At 46.9% G+C, this 24,460-nt stretch overlaps 1 protein-coding gene across 1 annotated transcript in view; it reads left to right on the top strand.

The window, feature by feature from the left end:
• Positions 1-24,460, top strand: part of LOC6641585 — a 92,492-nt gene that overhangs the window by 49,924 nt on the left and 18,108 nt on the right. Inside the window, exons 29-63 of the mRNA XM_047011097.1 lie at positions 50-679; positions 755-1,093; positions 1,179-1,487; positions 1,794-2,120; positions 2,201-3,790; positions 3,859-7,044; positions 8,627-8,953; positions 9,017-9,334; positions 9,402-9,743; positions 9,807-10,103; positions 10,169-10,474; positions 10,540-11,187; positions 11,253-11,570; positions 11,634-11,969; positions 12,031-12,645; positions 12,703-13,353; positions 13,421-13,732; positions 13,791-14,129; positions 14,193-14,501; positions 14,562-15,509; positions 15,570-15,881; positions 15,952-16,290; positions 16,349-16,648; positions 16,714-17,664; positions 17,764-18,081; positions 18,151-18,486; positions 18,550-18,864; positions 18,924-19,229; positions 19,288-19,932; positions 19,986-20,297; positions 20,360-20,698; positions 20,765-22,027; positions 22,091-22,405; positions 22,463-24,067; positions 24,134-24,448. Coding sequence (XP_046867053.1) covers positions 50-679; positions 755-1,093; positions 1,179-1,487; positions 1,794-2,120; positions 2,201-3,790; positions 3,859-7,044; positions 8,627-8,953; positions 9,017-9,334; positions 9,402-9,743; positions 9,807-10,103; positions 10,169-10,474; positions 10,540-11,187; positions 11,253-11,570; positions 11,634-11,969; positions 12,031-12,645; positions 12,703-13,353; positions 13,421-13,732; positions 13,791-14,129; positions 14,193-14,501; positions 14,562-15,509; positions 15,570-15,881; positions 15,952-16,290; positions 16,349-16,648; positions 16,714-17,664; positions 17,764-18,081; positions 18,151-18,486; positions 18,550-18,864; positions 18,924-19,229; positions 19,288-19,932; positions 19,986-20,297; positions 20,360-20,698; positions 20,765-22,027; positions 22,091-22,405; positions 22,463-24,067; positions 24,134-24,448 — 20,418 coding nt within the window. The remainder of the gene's footprint in view (positions 1-49; positions 680-754; positions 1,094-1,178; positions 1,488-1,793; positions 2,121-2,200; positions 3,791-3,858; positions 7,045-8,626; positions 8,954-9,016; positions 9,335-9,401; positions 9,744-9,806; positions 10,104-10,168; positions 10,475-10,539; positions 11,188-11,252; positions 11,571-11,633; positions 11,970-12,030; positions 12,646-12,702; positions 13,354-13,420; positions 13,733-13,790; positions 14,130-14,192; positions 14,502-14,561; positions 15,510-15,569; positions 15,882-15,951; positions 16,291-16,348; positions 16,649-16,713; positions 17,665-17,763; positions 18,082-18,150; positions 18,487-18,549; positions 18,865-18,923; positions 19,230-19,287; positions 19,933-19,985; positions 20,298-20,359; positions 20,699-20,764; positions 22,028-22,090; positions 22,406-22,462; positions 24,068-24,133; positions 24,449-24,460) is intronic.

Below are 24,460 nucleotides of genomic sequence, written 5' to 3'. Positions count from 1 at the left end.
TACGTCGTTCTTGGCCATCCAGTAATAATTCCACATAATACATTTTTAGTGTCAGCACCTGTTCAACCCTGTGTACCTTCGCCTTGTGGTCCTTATAGTCAGTGTCGCGAAGTTAACGAGCATGCGGTCTGTTCGTGCATTACCAATTATATTGGTGCTCCACCTTCCTGTCGACCCGAGTGTTCAGTTAGTTCGGAATGCTCACAAGATAGGGCATGTGTTAATTTGCGCTGTGTAGACCCATGTCCGGGAACTTGTGGCAATGAGGCTATTTGTAAGGTCACCAACCACAACCCCATCTGTTCTTGTCCAGCTGGTTATAGCGGTGATCCGTTTATACGATGTGCACCTTGGCGTGAAGAGCCTGAAAGCCCCAAGTCTAATGAGAATCCATGTGTACCGAGTCCATGCGGACCCAATTCTCAATGCCGCGTTATAGGCGAAACCGGTGTGTGTTCCTGCCTACCAAACTTTATTGGCCGCGCGCCTAACTGCCGTCCAGAGTGCACATTAAATTCTGAGTGTCCTGCCAATTTGGCTTGCGTCAATGAACGCTGCAAGGATCCATGTCCAGGCTCCTGCGGCTTTAATGCATTCTGCAATGTTGTGAATCATTCTCCCGTTTGCACATGCGATTCTGGCCATACGGGAGACCCCTTCGCCGGTTGCAATCCTCAACGTAAGCAACCACCTCTCAAACAACCATCTACGTTCAGATATTATTAAATTCTTCCTTATGCTATGGACCCCTTAGCCCTGCCAACTCCCCAAGAACGCCTGACTCCCTGCGAACCTTCTCCTTGTGGTCCCAATGCTGAATGCCGAGAACGAAATGGCGCCGGTTCATGTTCTTGCTTGCCTGAATATTTCGGAGATCCGTACAGTGGCTGCCGGCCAGAATGCGTAGTAAATAGTGATTGTCCACGCGACAAGTCGTGCAGAAATCAGAAATGTACAGACCCATGTCCGGGCGTTTGTGGTTTGAATGCCGAGTGTCGTGTGTTCAACCATTTGCCCAGCTGTCACTGTCTGGCCGGCTTCACTGGAAACCCATCCAGTGCTTGCCGCGAAATACCCCAGCTACCTCCACCACGTAGGTGTACTAGTTACTAACGAACCCAAAGCGGATAAAATCTGACTAATTTCTCCCCACGTCTTCCTTATTGCCCCATCCCCAGCACAAGCTGATGTTAACCCTTGTGTACTTTCACCCTGCGGTCCGTACAGCCAGTGCCGTGAAATCAACAACCATGCCGTGTGCTCATGCCAGTCAGGTTTTATTGGCTCTGCGCCCAACTGCAGGCCTGAGTGCATTGTCAGCTCCGATTGTGCACAAGATTTGAACTGTCAGAATCAAAAATGCGTAGATCCTTGCCCAGGTACCTGTGGCATTGAGGCACGTTGTCAAGTCATAAACCACTATCCTGCATGTTCCTGTGCTCCAGGCTTTACTGGAGATCCTTTCAATCGATGCACTAAAATACTATGTAAGCATGTGTAGATATCTATTAGCTGGCAAGACAATTGGACAGCAAACATTCTAGTTCGTCCAGTTGGATTGCTTGGCGAAAATCCTTCCTGCATGTATATAAACCCTTTATCTTAATATTTCTGTTCTTTTACTTTATGTTTTTTATTTTTTATGTACATTCTATAAAAAAAAACAAAAACCCTCTACAACTGTACTATCCGAACTTTCAACTCTTCAACTATGTAAATGTGTTTGTGTAAATGTGTTTATTGTGTAACCACTCCACTTACTTCAACTATTTGGCATGACTGTGGCTATTTAGTGGAGCCTATCACACCCAAAGAAACTGGTAATCCCTGTATACCCTCCCCGTGCGGACCCAACTCAAAATGCATTGATGTGCGTGGTTCGCCTGCATGTTCCTGTCTGCCTGACTATCTCGGACGGCCACCCAACTGCCGGCCCGAGTGCATGAGTAGTGCGGACTGTCCAGGCAACCTGGCGTGTGTCAATCAGCGTTGCGCAAACCCATGTATTGGAGCTTGTGGCCTGCACTCATTGTGCACGGTCATTAAGCATAATCCGACATGTGCCTGCGAGCCTGGTTACACCGGAGATCCATTCTCGGGTTGTGCTGTTGTACAGCGAAGTATATATTTTTGCATGTCAAATATCACGCTCTCCTTTACTTATTCGTATTGCTTTCCTTTTTTTCTTGCTACCCTGCAGTTACACCAACTGAAATACCTCGAAATCCGTGCAACCCAAGCCCATGCGGAGCGAATGCCGTATGCCGTGAACGGAATGGTGCTGGTTCATGTGCCTGCTTGCCTGAATACATTGGAGATCCATACAGCGGTTGTCGCCCAGAGTGTGTCCAAAACCCAGATTGCGATCGTGCTCTTGCTTGTATTAATAACAAGTGTCAAGATCCATGTCCAGGAGCCTGCGGCATTAATGCCGAATGTCGGGTCCTGAATCATGCACCCAACTGTATGTGCTTTGATGGATATACAGGAGATCCGCACCGCTCATGTTCAGTCATTGAAATTGTGACGCGTCGTCCGGAGAATCCGTGCCAACCATCGCCTTGTGGACCGTATAGTCAATGTCACGATTCAAATAGCCATGCGGTGTGCAGCTGTCTCGAAGGATACATCGGCGCCCCACCCGGTTGCAAACCCGAATGTGTTGTCAGCTCTGAGTGTCCTCAAAATCGAGCGTGCATTAATCAGAAATGCGCTGATCCTTGTCGTGGAGCCTGCGGCAATAATGCCAAGTGTCAGGTGGTTAACCACAATCCCATATGCAGCTGCGTTTCCGGCATGACTGGTGATCCAATTTCGGGATGTGTCAAAGATGTTGCCAAGAGCACCGAGAATCCGTGTGTTCCAACCCCTTGCGGACCTAACTCTATCTGTCGGGAGATCGGCGAACAAGCTGCATGCTCCTGCCAACCAAATTATATTGGCCGTCCACCAAATTGCAGACCAGAGTGTACCAATAATGACGAGTGCCAAAATCATTTATCCTGCCAACAGGAGCGGTGCATTGATCCTTGTCCCGGTTCTTGTGGTAGCAATGCCATTTGCCAAGTGGTTCAACACAACGCTGTCTGTTCCTGTGCCGATGGTTATGCCGGCGATCCTCTATTCGGTTGTACGCTACAGGAACCAGAACTGCCAACACCGCCACCCACATCGCCATGCGAGCCATCACCTTGTGGTCCCCATGCTGAGTGTCGTGAACGCAATGGAGCAGGTGCCTGCTATTGCCACGATGGCTTTGAAGGCAATCCTTATGACGCACAACGTGGTTGTCGCCGCGAGTGTGAAACCAATGATGAATGTTCTCCTGGCCGTGCCTGTGTGCGCTTTAAGTGTATTGATCCCTGTGATAATATGTGTGGCGAGTTCGCCATCTGCACTGTTGACAATCATGTACCAACCTGTAATTGTCCAGCGGGCTATAGTGGAGATCCATTCTTTAGCTGTAGACTCGTACCAGTTACGCCGCCACCGCCTTTAAATCCCTGTGTACCGTCACCCTGTGGTCCCAACAGCAACTGCAGAAGCATTAATAACCAAGCCGTGTGCTCATGTCAATCAGGTTTCATCAACCAACCTCCCAACTGCCGACCAGAGTGTGTCGTTAGTGCTGAGTGTGCACCAGAGCGAGCTTGCGTTAACAAGAAATGTGTCGATCCTTGCCTACACACGTGTGGTATTCGCGCCATTTGCAGCACCAAGAACCATAGTCCTATTTGCACATGCCCACGCGGCATGACTGGCGATCCTTTTGTACAGTGCTCCAAAATAGGTAATTAATTGTATTGAAACTTTATCGACTTACGCTCACTAACATATTTTTTTTTTTACTTCAAACAGCAATAACTCTTGATGTGACAACTCCAGAGCCACCACCACCTTCATGCGTGCCGTCCCCATGCGGGCCTAATTCGAAATGCCAAATAGTCGGTGGTAGCCCGGCATGCTCTTGCTTGCCAGACTACATTGGAGCACCACCTAGCTGTCGACCAGAATGTGTTCTCAATTCAGAGTGTGGACCCACAGAAGCTTGTATTAATCAGAAATGTCGCGATCCTTGTCCCGGCTCATGTGGATTTGAGGCTAAATGTCACGTGCTCAATCACTTACCCATTTGTAACTGCATTGACGGCTACACTGGTGATCCGTTTATCCGTTGTAGCAAATTGCCAGAAACAAAGGTGATTCCCAGACCAGAAGATCCCTGTGATCCCAGTCCATGTGGTCCAAATGCGGATTGCTTTAATGGAGAATGCCGTTGCCAAAATAACTATCATGGTAATGCTTACGAGGGATGTCGTCCTGAATGTACACTATCAGCTGATTGCTCTCGGGATAAGGCATGTATGCGCAATCGTTGTGTTGACCCGTGCCCGGGTACCTGTGGCAACAACGCCATTTGCGAGGTTATGAATCACATTCCTGTATGTTCTTGCATCCAAGGGTATGAGGGAGATCCATTTACCAATTGCCGTGTAAAGGTAGTAGAGCCAACGCCAGAGGTGAAGGCTTGCGCTCCATCACCGTGTGGTGCAAACAGTCAATGTCGCGACCACAACGGACACGCAGTCTGCTCTTGCCTTGAGGGATATATTGGAGCACCACCTCAATGTCGTCCCGAATGTGTTGTGTCTAGTGAATGCTCAGCACTACAGGCTTGTGTAAACAAGAAATGCGTGGACCCCTGTGCAGGTGCATGTGGAATCGATGCACGCTGTGAGGTCATTAACCACAGTCCCATTTGTGGCTGCCCACCTGGACAAACGGGAGATCCATTCAAGGGTTGCACTGAAATACAAATGCCTGCGCAAGATAAACACGTAGACAGTGACCCATGTGTGCCATCGCCTTGTGGACCCAATTCGATTTGCAAGGCCTCAGGTTTAACCCCAGTCTGTCAATGCTTACCCGAATATTTTGGTGCCCCACCAAATTGCCGTCCTGAATGTATTATCAACCCAGACTGTCCATCGACGCAGGCTTGTATTAACAACAAGTGTCGCGATCCCTGCCCAGGATCTTGTGGAACGAATGCAGAGTGCCGCGTCATTGCTCACTCTGTATCCTGCTCATGTCCTCAAGGATTTGTCGGAAATGCTTTCGTACAATGTTTGCAACAGCGGGATGAACCTATCAAGCCATGCCAGCCATCGCCATGTGGAGATAATGCTGAGTGCATTGAGCGTAACGGCGCAGCATCCTGCAAATGTATCGATGAATACCAAGGAAACCCCTATGAAGGTTGCCGCCCTGAATGCGTGCTCAGCTCGGATTGTGCCACAGACAAAACTTGTATTCGTAACAAATGCCAAGATCCTTGTCCTGGAATCTGTGGATCGAATGCCCAGTGCTATGCAGTTAACCATGTGCCCAATTGTGTATGCATCGATGGATATACAGGTGATCCGTTTTCGAATTGTCGCCGCGTAGAACCAACAACACCTGCGCCAGTCGGAGACCCTTGCAGTCCATCGCCTTGTGGACCCAACAGCAAATGCCGTGTATCTAACTCTCTGGCTGTCTGCTCATGCCTGGAAACATTTATTGGTGCACCGCCAAACTGCAAACCCGAATGCACTGTAAATGCCGAATGTCCTCAAAACAAGGCTTGTCACAAATTCCGCTGCGCTAATCCTTGCGCCGGAACTTGTGGTATCAACGCCAAGTGCGAGGTGATCAATCATAACCCCATTTGCAGTTGTCCTTCAGACTTGACTGGCGATCCATTTGCCCGTTGTTATCCAGCTCCCGATGTTCCTGCTCCTAAAGAGAATGATGATAAAAAAAATCCTTGCCAACCCTCACCATGTGGCCTTTATTCGGAGTGTCGCGTACGCGGTGACCAAGCGTCGTGTTCTTGCCTACAAAATTACATCGGTGCCCCACCAAACTGCAGACCCGAGTGTGTCGTCAACACAGATTGCGCTTCAGACCGCGCTTGTATTGCTGAAAAATGCCGCAATCCGTGTGAAGGATCTTGTGGCGTGAATTCAGATTGTCGTGTTCAAAATCACTTGGCTATATGCACCTGTCGGGCTAGCTTCACTGGCGATCCGTTTGTGCAATGCGTCGAAGTTATTGAGAGATCCACGCCGCCACCTATCGCGTCCAGCGACCCCTGTGATTTACAACCATGCGGTGCCAATGCAGAATGTCGTGTTGGCATTTGTAGTTGTCTGCCAGATTACCACGGTGATCCCTATACCGGTTGCCGACCAGAATGTACATTAAGTACCGATTGCGCTCCTAACAAGTCTTGTCTGAATAAGAAGTGTGTTGATCCATGCCCCGGCACCTGTGGCCAAAACTCGCAATGTGATGTCTCAAACCATATTCCAATATGCAGTTGCCTGCAGGGATACACAGGCGACCCCTTCGTTTATTGTCGTCAAGAGACCCCCGTACCAAAGGACCCATGTCAGCCCAATCCCTGTGGAAGCAACAGTTTGTGTCACGTATCAGCACAAGGCGCTGTCTGTGCCTGTCAGCCCGGAATGCTAGGATCACCACCTGCTTGTAAACCTGAATGCATTGTCAGCTCCGAGTGTTCATTGCAAACGGCTTGTATACAAAAGAAATGCGTAGATCCCTGCCCCGGTGCTTGTGGCCAGTTTGCGCGTTGTCAAGTTATTAATCACAATCCATCATGTTCATGCAACACTGGCTTTACTGGCGATCCATTCACACGCTGCTACCAGGAAGATCGCCAACCACCACCCGAACCAAAGGGCAATCCATGCTCACCATCACCTTGTGGCCCCAACTCTGAGTGTAAGGAACTTAATGGAAATCCGGCATGTTCATGCGCCGCAACGTTTATTGGCACTCCACCCAATTGCCGTCCCGAGTGTACCATCAATCCGGAATGCCCATCAACCAAGGCATGCATCCGTCAAAAGTGCGCTGATCCTTGCGTTGGAGCATGTGGATTCAATGCTCGTTGTAATGTGGCCAATCATCGACCCATCTGTACATGCGATGTAGGCTATACTGGAGATCCGTTTACTGGCTGTCAACAGGAGCAAGGTAGGACCCCATTTTCATTATTTATTGCACATGAAATGAGTTAGGTCGAGGCGCAAACATGCTTGGTTTTGGTTTTTGCTATAGCCGATGCTTAATTAAAACACTGCAAATATGTTTTGTTTGCGCCTCGTTAGAAAATAATTAAAGTGAAACTGTTACGCGATGTTAAAATTGAAATCTTTCTTTTTGAATCCGTCCCGCTCCCTGTGTCTTACCTTTGATAACGTAACGTAAATATTTAAATATCCCGAAATACTAGCAGTTTCACGATATTCGAAAGCGCATTAGAATTAAAGAGCAAATTCCATGCACAAATCAATTGCAGCCGCAGCAATTGATACTCAATGTTATTGCACTTTTCAAATGCAAAATATATGTCTCACTTAGCTTACACGTGTTATTTGTTCTAGTGCGCTTTTTTAGATAGATTTTTTTTTTTTTTTAAACACAATATACATTAAAGGCTATGGTTAACGCACACACAGGCACACTGCATTGCAAGAAAAGTGTTGTTTTTTTGTTTTTGTCACTCAGTCACTTAAGCGAAATGCAAATTTCAATATTGCACACATTTCTGTACGAGTTGTCTGAATTGATGTGCTGTTGAAAGTGTCTATGTGAGGCATTAGCCATGGTTTTTAATTAGTTTTAATTTATTAAATATGCTTTTTTTATGCCTTTAACGCCTTTTGATTACAATATGCAAACTTGCCACGCCTTACTTGTTGCTTATTTATTTTGTACAACTGAATATTGCCTCTTTCACCAAAAACCACTGCCTTTACTTTTGTTAACCCCCCTCGCCCTGTTTTTGTGCCTCTCTTATGCCTTATTTGAACACAAGAATATGCTTTTTATCTAGTTTATTTGACCCATTATCTGACCTTGTCGCCCTCCTCCCTAACCCTAATAAATTGAAAATTACCTAATACCTGCCCAAAATTGAGTACTGCATTGTTGTCAACCCCTCTGAAAATTATTATTTTTGCCTTTGCTGTAACAACGGTACGCGACAGAATTAATTTGAATAACAGTGATGAAATGACCAAAGAAAAATTAAACAGCTATGAAAAATGCCATTCATTTAATTACGCATAACTCTGTAGCAAATTAATTTATATAGTTTAACAAAAATCAATAAATCAATTGATATAACCAACCGCAATAGACACTTGTTTTACTTATATCCAAATGAAAAAAAAAAAAAAAATGTTGCCAAGTAAATGGCACATTGCACAAAACACAAACACACAAATACACCAAACAAAGCCATCAGGTTACCGCACACAATCGCAACGCACAGCGTTTAACCAAACTAAATAAATAATAGCAAAATGACGAATTTGCTGCTGCACTTATACTATTATAATTGGAATACTTACCACCAAGTACTTAATCTAATCCACCCGTTCAACACAATCAATTGGAATAATCAACAGAATTACCAATGCAAATGCCAGGTGTGTTTGTTTTACTAAAACCACCAATATTAAAGAACAATTATTAAAATCTTTGGCAATTACTGCCTCTTCCCCTTTCTCCCTCTCTCTCACTCTCTCGCTGCCGATTCCCATTCATATAGAACGGATTGTCAATGAACAGATTACACCCTGTGAACCCAATCCATGTGGCTCGAATGCTGTGTGCCGCGAACGTAATGGCATTGGCTCGTGCCAGTGTCTACCCGATTACTTTGGAGATCCTTATCAATCGTGCCGTCCGGAATGTGTGCGAAACTCTGATTGTCCATCAAACAAAGCATGCCAACAGCAGAAATGCCAGAATCCTTGCCCAGGCACTTGTGGATCCAATGCCGATTGCAGTGTAACGAATCACATCCCAAGTTGTACCTGTCGTATCGGATATATAGGCGATCCATATCGTTATTGTCATATCAAGCCAGCAGAACGTAAGGGATCCTTTTATTTGGAGTCTGTGAACACTTTGTTATTATCCCACTCATAATTTCCAGCTATTCGGTTGGCCGAGCCAACACAACCCTGTCGCCCATCGCCCTGCGGCCCCAATTCCCAATGTCGAGAGCTGAATGGCCAGGCCGTTTGCTCTTGTCTTGAATTACATGTCGGCTTGCCACCCAACTGTAGACCAGAGTGTGTTTTGAGTTCTGAGTGTCCCACGGACAAAGCCTGTATAAGCCAACGTTGCCAAGATCCTTGTCCAGGTACCTGCGGCATCAATGCCGAGTGCCGTGTGCGTAATCATGCTCCCCTCTGTCAATGTCGTCAAGGTTTTACGGGTGATGCCTTCACCCGTTGTTTTGTTGTGCCACGTAAGATCACTTGTAGTTGCTGCCCCCTAGATCAAATAATCAACATAGTGTCTTAAACCACCTTTAGCACCACCCCCAGCAATTGAACGAGTCGAGCGTGATCCTTGTATACCATCGCCATGTGGCCTTAACAGCCAGTGTCGAAATGTTCAAGGAGTTCCTTCCTGTTCTTGCTTATTAGAGTATATTGGTGTGCCACCAAATTGCCGTCCCGAGTGTACAATTAGTGCAGAGTGTTCACCAAATTTGGCTTGCATCCGCGAAAAATGTATAGATCCATGTCCTGGCTCCTGCGGCTATGGTGCCGAATGTAATGTTGTTAATCACACACCAATATGCACATGTCCAGCAGGTTATACGGGCGATCCGTTTAGCAGTTGTCAGTTGTCTCCACCTGAACAAGTGATAAGTACGTCAGCCTGTATGCAGAAATTTAGTTGATACATAATCTTACATACCTTATAATTGTTAGACGAATATGTTGATCCTTGCCAACCATCACCATGTGGTGCCAATGCCCAGTGCAATGCTGGTATATGCAGCTGCTTGCCCGAATTCCACGGTGATCCTTATGCCGGTTGTCGCCCTGAGTGTGTTCTTAACTCTGAATGTCCCCGTGATAAGGCCTGCATACGAAGCAAATGTCAGAATCCATGTCCAGGAACTTGCGGCGAAAACGCAATCTGTGATGTCATTAATCATATACCAATGTGCCGATGTCCGGATGGTACCGCAGGCAGCGCATTTATCCGTTGCTCTCCAGTGCAAAGTATGACTTATGTGATGACCTTTTTCCCTGAAAAAACTTTTCTAAAATAATTGAAATATCAACAGAAATTGTAATTACCAACCCTTGCCAACCATCACCATGTGGACCCAACTCTCAATGTCGGGAGGTTAACCAGCAGGCGGTGTGCTCATGCCTCTCTGGTTTCTTCGGTACTCCTCCTTCCTGCAGACCCGAATGTACTTCCAACTCAGAATGTGCTCCAATGCAAGCGTGCCTTAATCAGCGTTGTGGGGATCCATGCCCTGGTACATGTGGTGTAGGCGCCAATTGTGCAGTAGTAAATCACAGTCCTTTCTGTACTTGTCCAGTGCGTTTCACTGGCAATCCATTCATACGTTGCCAACCTCAAAGTAAGCAATCTGCTTTGTTATTTAACGAAAATCATAGCCTATACAAAAAAAAAATGTTTTCTTAGTTGAGCCCATACGCGAGAGTGAACCAACCGATCCTTGCCGACCGTTTCCATGCGGTCCGTTTGCGCAATGCAAAGCTTTAGGTAATGGTGCGCCTGCTTGCTCTTGCCTAGAAACTTACATTGGCCGCCCACCAAATTGTCGTCCTGAGTGTGTAACGAGCTCCGATTGTAATAGTCAGTTAGCTTGCGTTAACCAAAAATGTGTTGACCCTTGCCCTGGCCGGTGCGGTTTGAATGCCGAATGTAGAGTTGTCAGCCACGCTGTGCAATGTATTTGTCTACAAGGATTTAGTGGAGATCCATTTGTGCAGTGCAGTCAGGAAATTATAAGAGACATTGAGATACGTACACCATGCAGTCCGAGCCCATGTGGACCAAATGCCATTTGTCGCGAGCGCAACGGTGTAGGATCTTGTCAATGTCTGCCGGACTACTTTGGCAATCCATATGAAGGATGTCGACCAGAATGTATAATGGACTCCGATTGTCCCACAAACAAGGCGTGCCAGCAACAGAAGTGTCTTGATCCCTGTCCAGGAACCTGTGGATTAAATGCCAACTGTCAAGTAGTTGATCATTTGCCAACCTGCAGTTGTCTCAACGGCTATATCGGTGACCCATATCGTCAATGCACACGTCCAGTAGAGCGTAAGATGCTAAAAGACGCACCCACAATTCTGTTACTAACGTTTACCAAACTTCATTTAATATAGCTATACGCAATGAATACGTAGATCCTTGCCAGCCTTCACCATGCGGATCCAACTCACAGTGTCGTGTCTCCAACGAACAGGCCGTCTGTTCCTGCCTACCTCTATTTATTGGATCCCCACCATCTTGTCGACCCGAGTGTACGATTTCATCGGAGTGTTCAAGTGACAAGGCGTGCATTAATCAAAAATGTATTAACCCGTGCTCTGCTGAAACTTGCGGTCGAAATGCCGTATGCAGAGTCCGTAACCATAGCCCTATTTGCAGTTGCCTCTCTGGCTTTACAGGCGACGCCTTTACGCAATGTTTCCCCATTCCACGTAAGCCTTTCTTCCACTTAAAAGCCCTTAACAACAGATACTTAATTGAAGTCTTTGCCGCAGCACCACCTATTGAAATAAAGCAAGAACCTCTTCGCGATCCGTGTGTACCGACCCCTTGCGGCCCTAATTCCGAATGTCGCAACATAAACGGTGTTTCTGCTTGTTCATGTCTACCAAATTATATTGGTCAATCTCCAAACTGCCGCCCCGAATGTACTATTAATTCGGAGTGCCCTAGTCAACAAGCATGTATCAATCAAAAATGTCGCGACCCTTGTCCAGGCGCTTGCGGTTTGAATGCTGTTTGCAGCGTGATTAATCACTCTCCAATATGCGCTTGTATTGACGGCTATATAGGAAATCCATTTACCAGCTGTAGCCCGAAACCGCCAGAACGTAGGTGTCTAGTATGTTGTAAGAGAATTTTTTGTTCAACTTTTCCGGTAAACATTTGCAGCTACTTCTCCACCGGTACTGGATGACCCCTGCAACCCATCACCCTGCGGGCCTAATGCACAATGCCGAGATGGCCAATGCACTTGTATACCCGATTATCAGGGTGATCCTTATGTGACTTGCCGACCAGAATGCTTGCTTAATACAGAATGCCCACGTAATCGGGCATGTGTGCGAAACAAGTGCATTGATCCATGCCCCGGCACCTGTGGTGTTAACGCCATTTGTGAGGTTAACGACCATGTACCCATCTGTCGTTGTCCGGACCAAATGACTGGAAATGCATTCTTCGAATGCCGCAGCGTGCCAGCCCCTCCCATTCAAAATCCTTGCCAACCGACTCCATGCGGGCCGAACAGTCAATGCCGAGTAGTTCAGCAAACTGCCGTTTGTTCATGTCTTATCGACTACATTGGAAGCCCGCCGCAATGTCGACCTGAATGTGTCACAAATTCAGACTGTTCTGCTGATCAAGCTTGCCAGAATATGAAGTGCCGTGATCCTTGTCCGGGAACGTGCGGTTTCAATGTTCTGTGCAATGTGGTCAATCATAGTCCGTTCTGTAGCTGCCCTGCGGGCATGTCTGGCAATCCCTTTGTACGCTGTCAGCAACTATGTAAGTTAGCTGTAAATCCTAAAATCCATCCGGTGTTAATTATCGATAATTTTGCAGTAGCGCCGCAGCGCGATGAACGACCCAAAAACCCATGTGTGCCGTCACCTTGCGGCCCTAACTCTGAGTGCCGCGTATCTGGTGATTCGCCCTCGTGTTCTTGCTTACCGGAGTTTGTTGGTGCACCGCCAAATTGTAAACCGGAATGTGTTACCAACTCAGAATGTTCCACCACTCTTGCCTGTATTAATCAAAAATGCACAGATCCTTGTCCTGGCCTATGTGGCTTAAATGCCAATTGTCGCGTTTTTAGTCATACTGCCATGTGCTTATGTAATAGCGGCTACACTGGGGATCCATTTGCACAATGCAATGCCATCAGAGATACACCAACCGAGGTATTGAGGCCGTGCAATCCAAGCCCGTGTGGCATAAATGCAAAATGTGAGGAACGCGGAGATGCGGGCTCTTGCCAATGCTTGCCGGATTACTTCGGCAATCCTTATGAAGGTTGCAGACCAGAATGCGTGCTTAGCTCAGATTGTCCATCAAATCGTGCCTGTGTGAACCAGAAATGCCAGGATCCTTGTCCAGGAACATGCGGTCAGAATGCGGAATGCCAAGTCGTCAATCATTTAGCTGTTTGTAATTGCTTTAGTGGGTACTCCGGAAATCCATATAGTCTATGTCGTGTCATTGTTAACGCTCCATGTAAGCAATTTAAATTGAGGCTTTTAATATTGTTTAGATTGTGATTGAGAATTAATATTTTGTCTAGCCGAACCCGTCTATGTAAATCCTTGCCAACCGTCGCCTTGCGGACCGAACTCTCGATGCCGAGAGGTTAATGACCAAGCTGTATGCTCATGTCTCGCAGAATTCATTGGTAGTCCGCCTGCTTGCCGACCAGAATGCACAACCAGTTCGGAGTGTTCCGCTGATAAAGCGTGCGTAAATCGCAAATGCGTTGATCCTTGTCCCAATGTCTGCGGTCAACAAGCCGAATGCCGCGTTCGTAACCATAATCCTATATGTACCTGTCTTAATGGATTTACTGGAGATCCATTTACTCGTTGTTACCGTGTTCCCAGTAAGCTAATGGAGATTAATTCAATTAGGGCCTTAAATTTCTATATAAACATTTACAGTTACTCCAGTTCTTCCCGTCCAACGCGAGCCACTTGATCCTTGCGTGCCAACCCCATGTGGTGCAAACTCTCAATGTCGCAACATCCACGGCACACCTTCCTGCTCTTGTCTGCCCAATTACTTAGGGACTCCACCGAATTGTCGCCCAGAATGTTCAATTAATGCCGAATGTCCCAGCCATCAGGCTTGTATCAACCAAAAATGTCGAGATCCTTGTCCAGGATCATGTGGTCTTAACACGCAATGTAGCGTGATTAATCATACACCAATCTGCAGCTGTCTTGTAGGCTACATTGGTGATCCATTTATCGTGTGTAACCCTGAACCGCCTCAAAGAAGTAAGTCCTCAAAGGATGCGTCTTTCTTGAATTACCCAATCTGATTTTTATTGCCTTTGTTAGTTGAATCACCACCTGAACCTCAAGATCCTTGTAATCCCTCGCCCTGTGGTTCAAATTCTCGCTGTCACAATGGACAATGCACATGTCTGCCCGAATATCATGGAGATCCCTACACTGGTTGCCGACCGGAGTGTGTGTTGCCAACAGACTGCAGCCGCGATCGCGCTTGTGTACGTAATAAATGTGTGGATCCTTGCCCCGGAACTTGTGCATCGAATGCAATTTGTGAAACTCTTAATCATATTCCGAATTGCCGTTGTCCAGAAGGAATGCAGGGCAATGCTTTTGTACAGTGCAATCCCATTCCAAGTAAGCCATTCCTTGATTCCAGCGGTTTGTTCGCTCTATGTAAAAACCCTGATTTTACAGAACTAGATGTACAAGATCCTTGCCAACCATCGCCATGCGGACCAAATTCAGAATGCCGCGCAATCAACCAACAAGCAATATGTGCATGTATCACACCTTACATTGGAAGCCCACCCCTCTGTCGTCCAGAGTGTACGACTAACTCCGACTGTGGTTTGAATTTAGCATGTCTTAATCAGAAATGTCAAGATCCCTGCCCTGGCGTATGTGGCCGTAATGCCCAGTGTCATGTCACCAATCATAGTCCTTTCTGCCGTTGCTTGGACCGCCACACAGGAAATCCATTTGTTAGTTGTCAACCGGTTGTTGAGCCTCCAGTGCCGCCACCGCGACAGCCATGCCGTCCATCACCTTGCGGACCATATGCCCAATGCCGTGAAATAAATGAGACACCCTCTTGCACTTGCTTGTCAAACTATATAGGAGTACCACCAAACTGCCGCCCAGAATGCCTAACCAGTTCCGAGTGTCCGACAAATCAAGCATGCATAAATCAGAAATGCCGCGATCCATGTCCTGGTCTTTGTGGTCAGGAAGCTGTATGTCGTGTCATCTCCCACACTCCAAGCTGCTACTGTCCTGAGGGTCTGGAAGGTGATCCGTTTGTTCAGTGTGTTACGAAGAAGATACAACAGTTGGATCTGTTAGACCCATGTAATCCTAGTCCATGTGGAGCGAATGCACGTTGCACCTCCCGCCAAGATGCCGGCTCTTGTCAATGTCTGCCAGACTACTTTGGTAACCCCTATGAGGGCTGCCGTCCAGAATGTGTTCTTGATTCAGACTGTTCATCAAACAGGGCATGTCAACAACAAAAATGTCAGGATCCTTGTCCAGGCACTTGTGGTCAAAACGCAATTTGTAATGTGCTTAATCACGTGCCGAGTTGTACCTGTGTAACGGGATATAGCGGTGATCCTTACCGTCTATGTCTACCAGAACGTCAACGTAAGCTACATAAAGCAATTCCTTTTGCCAGCAACTGTATCAAAATCGTTTCATTTATAGCCATTAAGGAATATGTTAATCCTTGTCAACCTTCACCCTGCGGACCAAATTCACAGTGTCGCGAGAGTAATGAACAAGCGGTTTGCTCATGCTTACCCGATTTTGTGGGCGCACCACCAGCTTGTCGACCCGAATGTACTATCTCATCGGAATGTACGGTAGATAAGGCATGCATTGCACAAAAATGCGTTGATCCTTGTCCAGGAACCTGCGGTGAGCAGGCCAACTGTCGTGTTGTTAATCACAGTCCCATTTGTACTTGTCGATCCGGTTATACTGGAGATGCCTTCTTCCGTTGCTTGCCTATACCCCGTAAGTAGCCATTGCGTGGTCTACTTATTTATCGTTTGATACTTACATACAAATATGGTTGTCCTAATAGCTATACCAGTGGCCCCTGTACAGAAGACTCCCATTGATCCCTGTGTACCATCTCCGTGCGGCCTTAACGCAGAGTGTCGCCCTAATGGCGATGCGCCTGCATGTTCATGTTTAGTGGGTTACTTGGGATCTCCTCCCAATTGTCGTCCAGAATGTCGAATTAATGCTGAGTGCCCAAGCAACAAAGCTTGTATTAATCAAAAGTGTCGCGATCCATGCCCCGGTTCCTGTGGCTTTGGAGCGATATGTAATGTGATTAATCATACCCCAAGTTGCAATTGTCCTGCTGGTTACACTGGTGATCCGTTTAGTCATTGTCAACCAGAACCACCACCGAAACGTAAGATCTACACTATTTAACAATTAAAATTTTATAAAGACGTTTTTACGTCCTGCAGCTGTTGAGGCCGATGATCCGTGCAATCCATCTCCATGTGGTGCAAATGCCCAGTGCAATGCTGGAGTTTGTTCGTGTCTGCCTGAATACTATGGTGATCCGTATAGTGGATGTCGTCCCGAATGTCTCACTAGCTTGGATTGTTCCCGTGATCTTGCATGCTCTCACAATAAATGTTTCAATCCTTGTCCTGGTACTTGTGCTCCGAATGCTCTATGTACAGTGCTCAACCATGTACCAATATGTACATGCCCAGAAGGTTATGCAGGCGACGCATTCCTTCAGTGTCAACCCATACCACGTAAATATATAACAAACCGATACCATCGATACGGATATTCAAAAAGATAGCATTCCATATTACAGAACCCATTAATGTTCAGCCCTGTCAACCTTCACCATGTGGCCCTAATTCACAATGTCGTGAAGCCAACCAGCAAGCCGTGTGCTCATGCATTCGTGGTTATATTGGCACACCTCCTCTCTGCCGTCCAGAGTGTACAGCCAACTCAGAATGTCCAGCACATTTAGCCTGTGTTAATCAAAAATGTGTTGATCCTTGCCCCGGTACTTGTGGCCGCAGTGCGCAATGCAGTGTTGTTAACCATAATCCGTTCTGTACATGCTTACCACGTTTCACTGGCAATCCATTTATCGGTTGCCAACAAATCATCGAACCTCCGGAGCGCGATGTTATTCCTCAGGATCCTTGCCGTCCATCTCCATGCGGTCCAAACGCGGAGTGTCGCGCCAATGGCGATACACCATCGTGTTCCTGTTTAAGCGAGTTTGTGGGAACACCACCATATTGCAAACCTGAATGCGTGGCAAACTCTGAGTGCCCCACAAACCGCGCGTGTATCAATCAAAAGTGCCGTGATCCTTGCCCAGGCCTTTGTGGCGTCAGTGCAATTTGTCGTGTTATCTCTCACACTGCCATGTGCATCTGTGAGGTGGGTCTAACTGGTGATCCCTTTACGCAATGTCAGCCAATTATTGCCGATGTCGAAGTCATCAATCCATGTCAACCGTCTCCATGTGGCTCCAATGCCGAATGCATTCAACGCAATGGTGCTGGTGCCTGCCAGTGTTCCACAGGATATTTTGGAAACCCGTACGTGGGTTGTCGCCCGGAGTGTGTGGTCAACACAGACTGCCCGTCAAACAGAGCCTGTCAACAGCAGAAATGTCGCGATCCGTGTCCGGGTAGCTGTGGTCAAAACGCTGAATGCAATGTTGTAAATCACACTCCCATGTGCAGCTGCTTCATTGGATATGTTGGCGATCCGTATAGTTATTGTTCCCAGCCACAAGAACGTAAGCCAGTTTCAATCACTTTTGTAGTTTTGCTTAACCTTTTGGTAGTTGTTGATGTAGTTACTAATTCAAAGCGTATTATTCTAACCTAAAAACTAGCAATTATCCATGAGTATGTGAATCCTTGTGTACCATCTCCCTGTGGCTCCAATGCCGAATGCCGTGAAGTAAATGGCCAAGGAGTTTGTTCTTGTTTGCGCGAATTCGAAGGAGTCCCACCCAATTGTCGACCTCAATGCACATCAAGTGCTGAATGTGCCTCTAATAGGGCATGCATTCGCCAGAAGTGCGTGGATCCATGCCCCGGTGTTTGCGGTCATCAAGCGTTATGTCAAGTGCAAAATCATAGTCCCATATGTAGGTGTCCTGAAGGTCTCTTAGGTGACCCATTTGTGCGTTGTATTCCTAGACCACCATGTAAGGAAACTGCTAATCCCTCATTGAATGTTTGCTTAATATTTACATATATAAATACCTCAATATTAGCTCCTCCACCGCCGCCCCTTAGAGATGTAGCTCCATACCGTAATCCATGCGTACCTTCTCCTTGCGGTCTTTATGCCTCATGTCGGAATCAAAATGAACAAGCAATTTGCTCTTGTCTACCAAATTATTTTGGCTCCCCACCTTATTGTAGACCAGAGTGCGCTATTAATGCAGATTGTCCAAGTCATTTAGCTTGCATTAATGAAAGATGTAGAGATCCTTGTCCTGGAGCGTGTGGCCAGCAAACCGAGTGTCATGTCCTTCATCACACACCAAACTGTGTTTGCTTACATGGCTTTGTTGGTGATGCTTTCGTGGCTTGCCACCTAGCCCCACGTAAGCAATTGCAAATATATGAAACTTTAAGTATTACAGCATATTATTCTACAATACCACTAGAACCACCATCTTACGAAGAGCCCCACGATCCTTGTAATCCTAGCCCTTGTGGCAGCAATGCCGTCTGTTCTGGCGAAGGTCATTGTTCGTGTATTGCTGACTATCAGGGGGATCCTTTCGTTGCATGCAAACCAGAATGCATTTTGAGCTCAGAGTGCCCATTTAATCGCGCTTGCATCCAGCAAAAATGTGTTGACCCTTGTCCAGGTACTTGTGGTACTGAAGCAATTTGCGACGTATTTAACCACATTGCCATATGTCGTTGCCCAGAGCATATGACTGGCAATGCATTTGTGCATTGCACGCCAGTCCAAAGTATGTTTTTTAAGCCCATTGTTTAAAATAGCAACTAATACGAGAATAATACTCTTTAGTGGACGTGTATCGCAATCCTTGTCTTCCTTCGCCTTGTGGCTTTAATGCCGAGTGTCATGAGCAAAACGGTCAGGCCGTATGCAACTGTCTTCCCAATTACTATGGTGTGCCACCTTCCTGCCGACCCGAGTGCACATCAAACTATGACTGTGTCCCAAGCCAAGCCTGCCAAAATCAACGCTGTGTCGATCCTTGCCCTGGTGCCTGCGGAGCTTATGCTCAATGCAGAGCAGTCAACCATAGACCCTTCTGCACTTGTAGAACGGGCTTCACTGGAAATCCATTTATACAGTGCCAACCGATTAGTAAGTTTACTTTAAAGTCTAATGTTTAAGCCCTATTCTACTGCCGCTATACCTACAGTTGAACCGCAGCGGGATGTTGCTCCGCTCAGTCCTTGCCAGCCTTCACCTTGTGGCGCGAATAGTCAGTGCCGACCCATAGGCGATACACCCTCGTGTTCTTGTCTTGAAAACTTCTTTGGTACCCCACCAAATTGCCGACCCGAATGTGTCTCTAATTCGGACTGCAGCCTGAAGCACATTTGCGTGAATAATCGCTGCAAAGATCCTTGTCCGGGACTATGCGGCAGTGGCGCAGAGTGTCGCGTGCTTAGTCATAGTGCCATGTGCTACTGTGCACAAGGATATACTGGGGATCCATTCGTTCTATGTACACCTAAACGAGATGACCCAGTTGAAGAAGTCAATCCCTGCAATCCGAATCCTTGTGGCGGTTACGCTGAGTGTCGACAACAGGGTGGAATTGGTTCATGCCAATGCCTGCCCGGCTACTATGGCAATCCATATGAAAGCTGTCGACCCGAATGCGTTCTCGACTCGGATTGTCCTTTGAAACATGCCTGTGTTAATCAGAAGTGTCGCGACCCCTGTCCTGGCAGCTGTGGAGAAAATGCCGAGTGCTATGTGCGCAATCATCTGCCCATCTGTAACTGTATAAATGGTTACACTGGTGATCCATACCGATATTGTAACATCGAAACAAAACGTAAGCAGACAAAAAGTCCCATTTATACAATATTTAAATGATGTCCCTTTTAGCTATTCGTGAGTATGTAAATCCTTGTGTACCGTCACCTTGTGGACCCAACTCGCAGTGTCGAGAATTAAATGAGCAAGCAGTTTGCTCCTGTTTACCTGAGTATATAGGTAGTCCACCAGGCTGCCGACCAGAGTGCACACTATCGTCTGAGTGCAGTTTTGACAAAGCCTGTGTCAAACACAAATGTGTCGATCCCTGTCCGGGTGCCTGCGGCAGCAATGCCGTGTGCCAGGCCATTAACCACTCTCCTCTATGCTCTTGTCAGTCGGGTTATACAGGTGACCCCTTCACACGTTGCTATCCAGTGCCTCGTAAGAAATGAACAAAATTGCTTGCCCTTTGCCATATTTATTGACCTAATTGTTTTGATTAGCTCCACCGGTGCAAATTCTGTATGAACCTATGGTAGATCCATGCCAACCGTCCCCATGTGGTGCCAACGCTCAATGCCGGCAATCGCAAGGTCAAGCAATTTGCAGCTGTTTATCTAACTACTTTGGCATACCTCCCAACTGTCGACCCGAGTGCACACAGAGTGCCGAATGTTTATCCAGCTTAGCTTGCGTTAACCAACGCTGCGTGGATCCCTGTCCCGGATCCTGTGCTTACAATGCAATCTGTATTGTACGTAATCATGTGCCTAGTTGTCAATGCCCTGCTGGTTATGTGGGTGATCCATTTACCAGCTGCCAGCCTAAACCACCAGAACCATGTAAGAATTCACTTCATAAACTCTCAGCCCGGCCATTTAGCATTTATTTTTTGACACATTTCTTAGTAACGCCAATTGCCCATGACGACCCTTGCAATCCCTCACCCTGCGGGCCCAATGCTGAGTGTTCAAATGGACAATGCTCTTGTAAAATCGATTACCATGGAGATCCCTATATTGGATGTCGTCCTGAATGTGTTTTGAACGAAGATTGTCCAAAAGACCGCGCATGTGTACTTCAAAAGTGTGTGGATCCCTGTCCTGGCACATGTGCCCCCAATGCAGTATGCAATGTTATTAACCATATCGCTATGTGCCATTGCCCAGAACGCATGACGGGTAACGCTTTTATTCAATGCGAGCATCCACCTGTGACAGCTTTGATACGAATTAATCCATGTGCTCCTTCACCATGTGGACCGAACAGTCGCTGTCGTGAATTCAACAATAACGCTGTTTGCTCATGCATTGAGGATTATATAGGAACACCGCCAAACTGTCGGCCAGAGTGTACACGGAATTCTGATTGCTTACCTCGTTTGGCATGTCAACGACAACATTGTGTTGATCCCTGCCCGGGAGCTTGCGGCTTTAATGCTCTTTGTCACATAGTGAATCATGTGCCCATCTGTACCTGCCCCCCACGGCACAATGGAAATCCTTTCTTGGGTTGCTTCCCGGAGCTACCACAACGTGATACTGTAGAACGAGTGCCATGCCAACCCTCGCCATGTGGTCCCTACGCCAAGTGTGAAGCTGTAAGAGATCAAGAAATTTGCACCTGCTTGCCAACATATGTGGGCTCACCACCCAACTGCAGACCGGAATGTGTATCAAATTCAGAGTGCACATTTGATAAAGCATGTGTAGCTCAACGTTGCATTGATCCTTGTCCCGGAGTATGCGGAGTTAATGCTCATTGCCATGTTATAAGCCATGCTGCAAACTGTTATTGCACTCCTGGGTACACGGGTGATCCATTTATAGGATGTAGGAATGTTCCTTTGATCCAACACGTTGAAATTAGTCAGCCATGCTCTCCAAACCCATGTGGAGCCAATGCCAATTGTTATCAAGAGGGCAATGTCGGATCATGCCAATGTTTGCCGCAATATTATGGAAACCCATATGAATCCTGTCGCCCAGAGTGCGTTTCCGATAGTGATTGTGCCGCAGATAAATCTTGTCAACAGATGAAGTGCCGAGATCCTTGTCCGGGAGTATGTGCCTTAAATGCCGTTTGTCGCGTGATTAATCATCTTCCGACATGCCATTGTCTCAGTGATTTTATTGGTGACCCCTATCGTTATTGTCAATTGCCTGAAAAACGTGAGTTTTCCTCTATAAACGTGTTGAGATTTGAATATAAAAATTTTGCTTCACCCATCATAGCCATCCTGAAAGACTATGTCAATCCCTGTCAGCCATCCCCCTGTGGTCCCAACTCTCAGTGCCGTGAGAATAATGATCAGGCTATATGCTCTTGCTTACCCGAATATGTAGGAGCACCACCCAATTGTAGACCAGAATGTGTTACCAGCAGTGAATGTGCTCGTGATAAGGCGTGCATTAATCAAAAATGTCAGAACCCTTGTATTGGAGTTTGTGGTTCTAACGCTGATTGCCGAGTCATTCAGCACGCTCCAATTTGCACATGTCATACCGGTTTTACGGGTGATGCCTTTACACGTTGCTATCCCTTGCCAAGTAAGATAATTAAAATGGAATCCGACCAATTCGCATTACACTTTCTCCAATTTACAGTTCTCCCACCTATTCAACAATTAGACGTTTCTCAGAACCCCTGCTTCCCGTCACCCTGCGGCCAGTATGCACAGTGCCGTGATTCGCATGGCGCGGCCATCTGTAGTTGCGTACCCTCTTATTATGGCACGCCACCAAACTGTCGTCCCGAATGTGTTGTTAACTCCGATTGTCCTGCTCATCTGGCCTGCCAACAGCAACACTGCCGCGATCCTTGTCCTGGCGCATGCGGATTTAATGCCCGCTGCAATGTCGTAAACCATACTCCAGCCTGCCAATGTACAGCAGGCTTAGTCGGTGATCCGTTTACATCTTGTCAGGCACCACCAGTTAAAGAACCTCTACGACCACAAAATGATGATCCCTGTCTTTCGATCACATGTGGAGCAAATGCCATTTGTCAGCAAGGCATTTGTAGTTGTGTAACTGGTTATCAGGGCAACCCCATTTTTGGCTGCCGTCCTGAGTGCTTGCTGAGCACGGAATGTTCTTTGGATAAAGCCTGTGTGCGGAACAAGTGTATAGACCCGTGCCCAGGCACATGCGGATCTAATGCAATTTGTAAGGTGGCTAATCACATATCTATATGTCACTGTCCTGATGGAATGACGGGCAATCCATTTGTAAACTGTGCGCCCTTGCCATTACCACCGCCGCGTGTTCTCACTGATCCTTGCCAACCTTCACCATGTGGACCAAATGCTCAATGCCGAAACATTAACGGGCAGGCCGTATGTTCATGCCTGTCTCAGTATATTGGTGTACCGCCATCTTGTCATCCAGAATGCATCAGCAACTCAGAATGTCCACTTCATTTAGCTTGCCTGCAGCAACACTGTAGAGATCCATGTCCAGGTGCCTGCGGTTTGAATGCCGAGTGCCAAGTGCACAATCATAGCCCTAATTGTCGATGCGCTGGCTCATATACAGGCAATCCATTCATTGCATGCCACCGTCAGACGGTTACACCTCCCGTTCACCAAGACAATATCGATTATTGTCAACCATCTCCCTGCGGCGCAAATGCGGAATGTAAAGTTGTGCGTGGAAATGTTCAGTGTAGATGTCTTGATGGCTTTATCGGTTCCCCACCAAACTGTCGACCAGAATGCGTTACCAACTCGGATTGTTCAACAAACTTGGCCTGTTTCAATCAAAAATGCCGCGACCCCTGCCCTGGTGTTTGCAGTGCTAATGCAGAATGCTATGTTATTAATCACACACCGATGTGTGCATGCTCTAATGGCTACAGCGGCGACCCGTACATCAGTTGTAATATAGTTCGCGATACTCCAGATGTCATTTATCCCTGTGTACCCAATCCTTGTGGGTCGAATGCTCTCTGCACTGAACGTAACGGGGCTGCATCTTGCCAATGTTTACCAAACTTCTTTGGCAATCCTTATTACGGCTGTAGACCAGAATGCATCATAAATTCTGACTGTCTCAGCCATCTTGGCTGTTTCAATCAGCATTGCCGTGATCCATGCCCCGGTGTTTGTGGTCCAAACGCAGTTTGCCAAGTGCGTAATCATTTGCCTCAATGCACTTGCCTTGGAGGTTATGAAGGAAACCCTTTCAGCTACTGTAACCCAATACGTGAACGTAAGAAGCAAAATTATTATTTTATACATAATTAGTTGTTGACTCTTACGAATATCTCCATGACAGCCTTATCTGATCCTGTTCCGTCGCATCCTTGTCAGCCTTCGCCTTGTGGATACAATTCGCAATGTCGCGAGTTAAACGGACAAGCAGTATGCACTTGCCTACCCGATTTCGTAGGTTCCCCGCCATCGTGTAGACCAGAGTGCACAATTTCTAGCGAGTGCGCCTTTGACAAAGCTTGTATTAATCAACACTGCGTTGACCCATGTCCCAATGTTTGCGGTCAGAATGCGAAATGCCGTGCCATCAACCATAGCCCCCACTGTAGTTGTCTGCCTGGTTTCAGAGGCGATGCCATTATCGGTTGCAAGCCTATTCGTAAGACTTAGA

Source organism: Drosophila willistoni (genome assembly GCF_018902025.1).
Source record: "Drosophila willistoni isolate 14030-0811.24 chromosome 2R unlocalized genomic scaffold, UCI_dwil_1.1 Seg200, whole genome shotgun sequence".
NCBI lineage: Eukaryota > Metazoa > Arthropoda > Insecta > Diptera > Drosophilidae > Drosophila > Drosophila willistoni.
The sequence above is the reverse complement of the archived record's forward strand: the minus strand, read 5'-3'. Positions and strand labels throughout refer to the sequence as shown.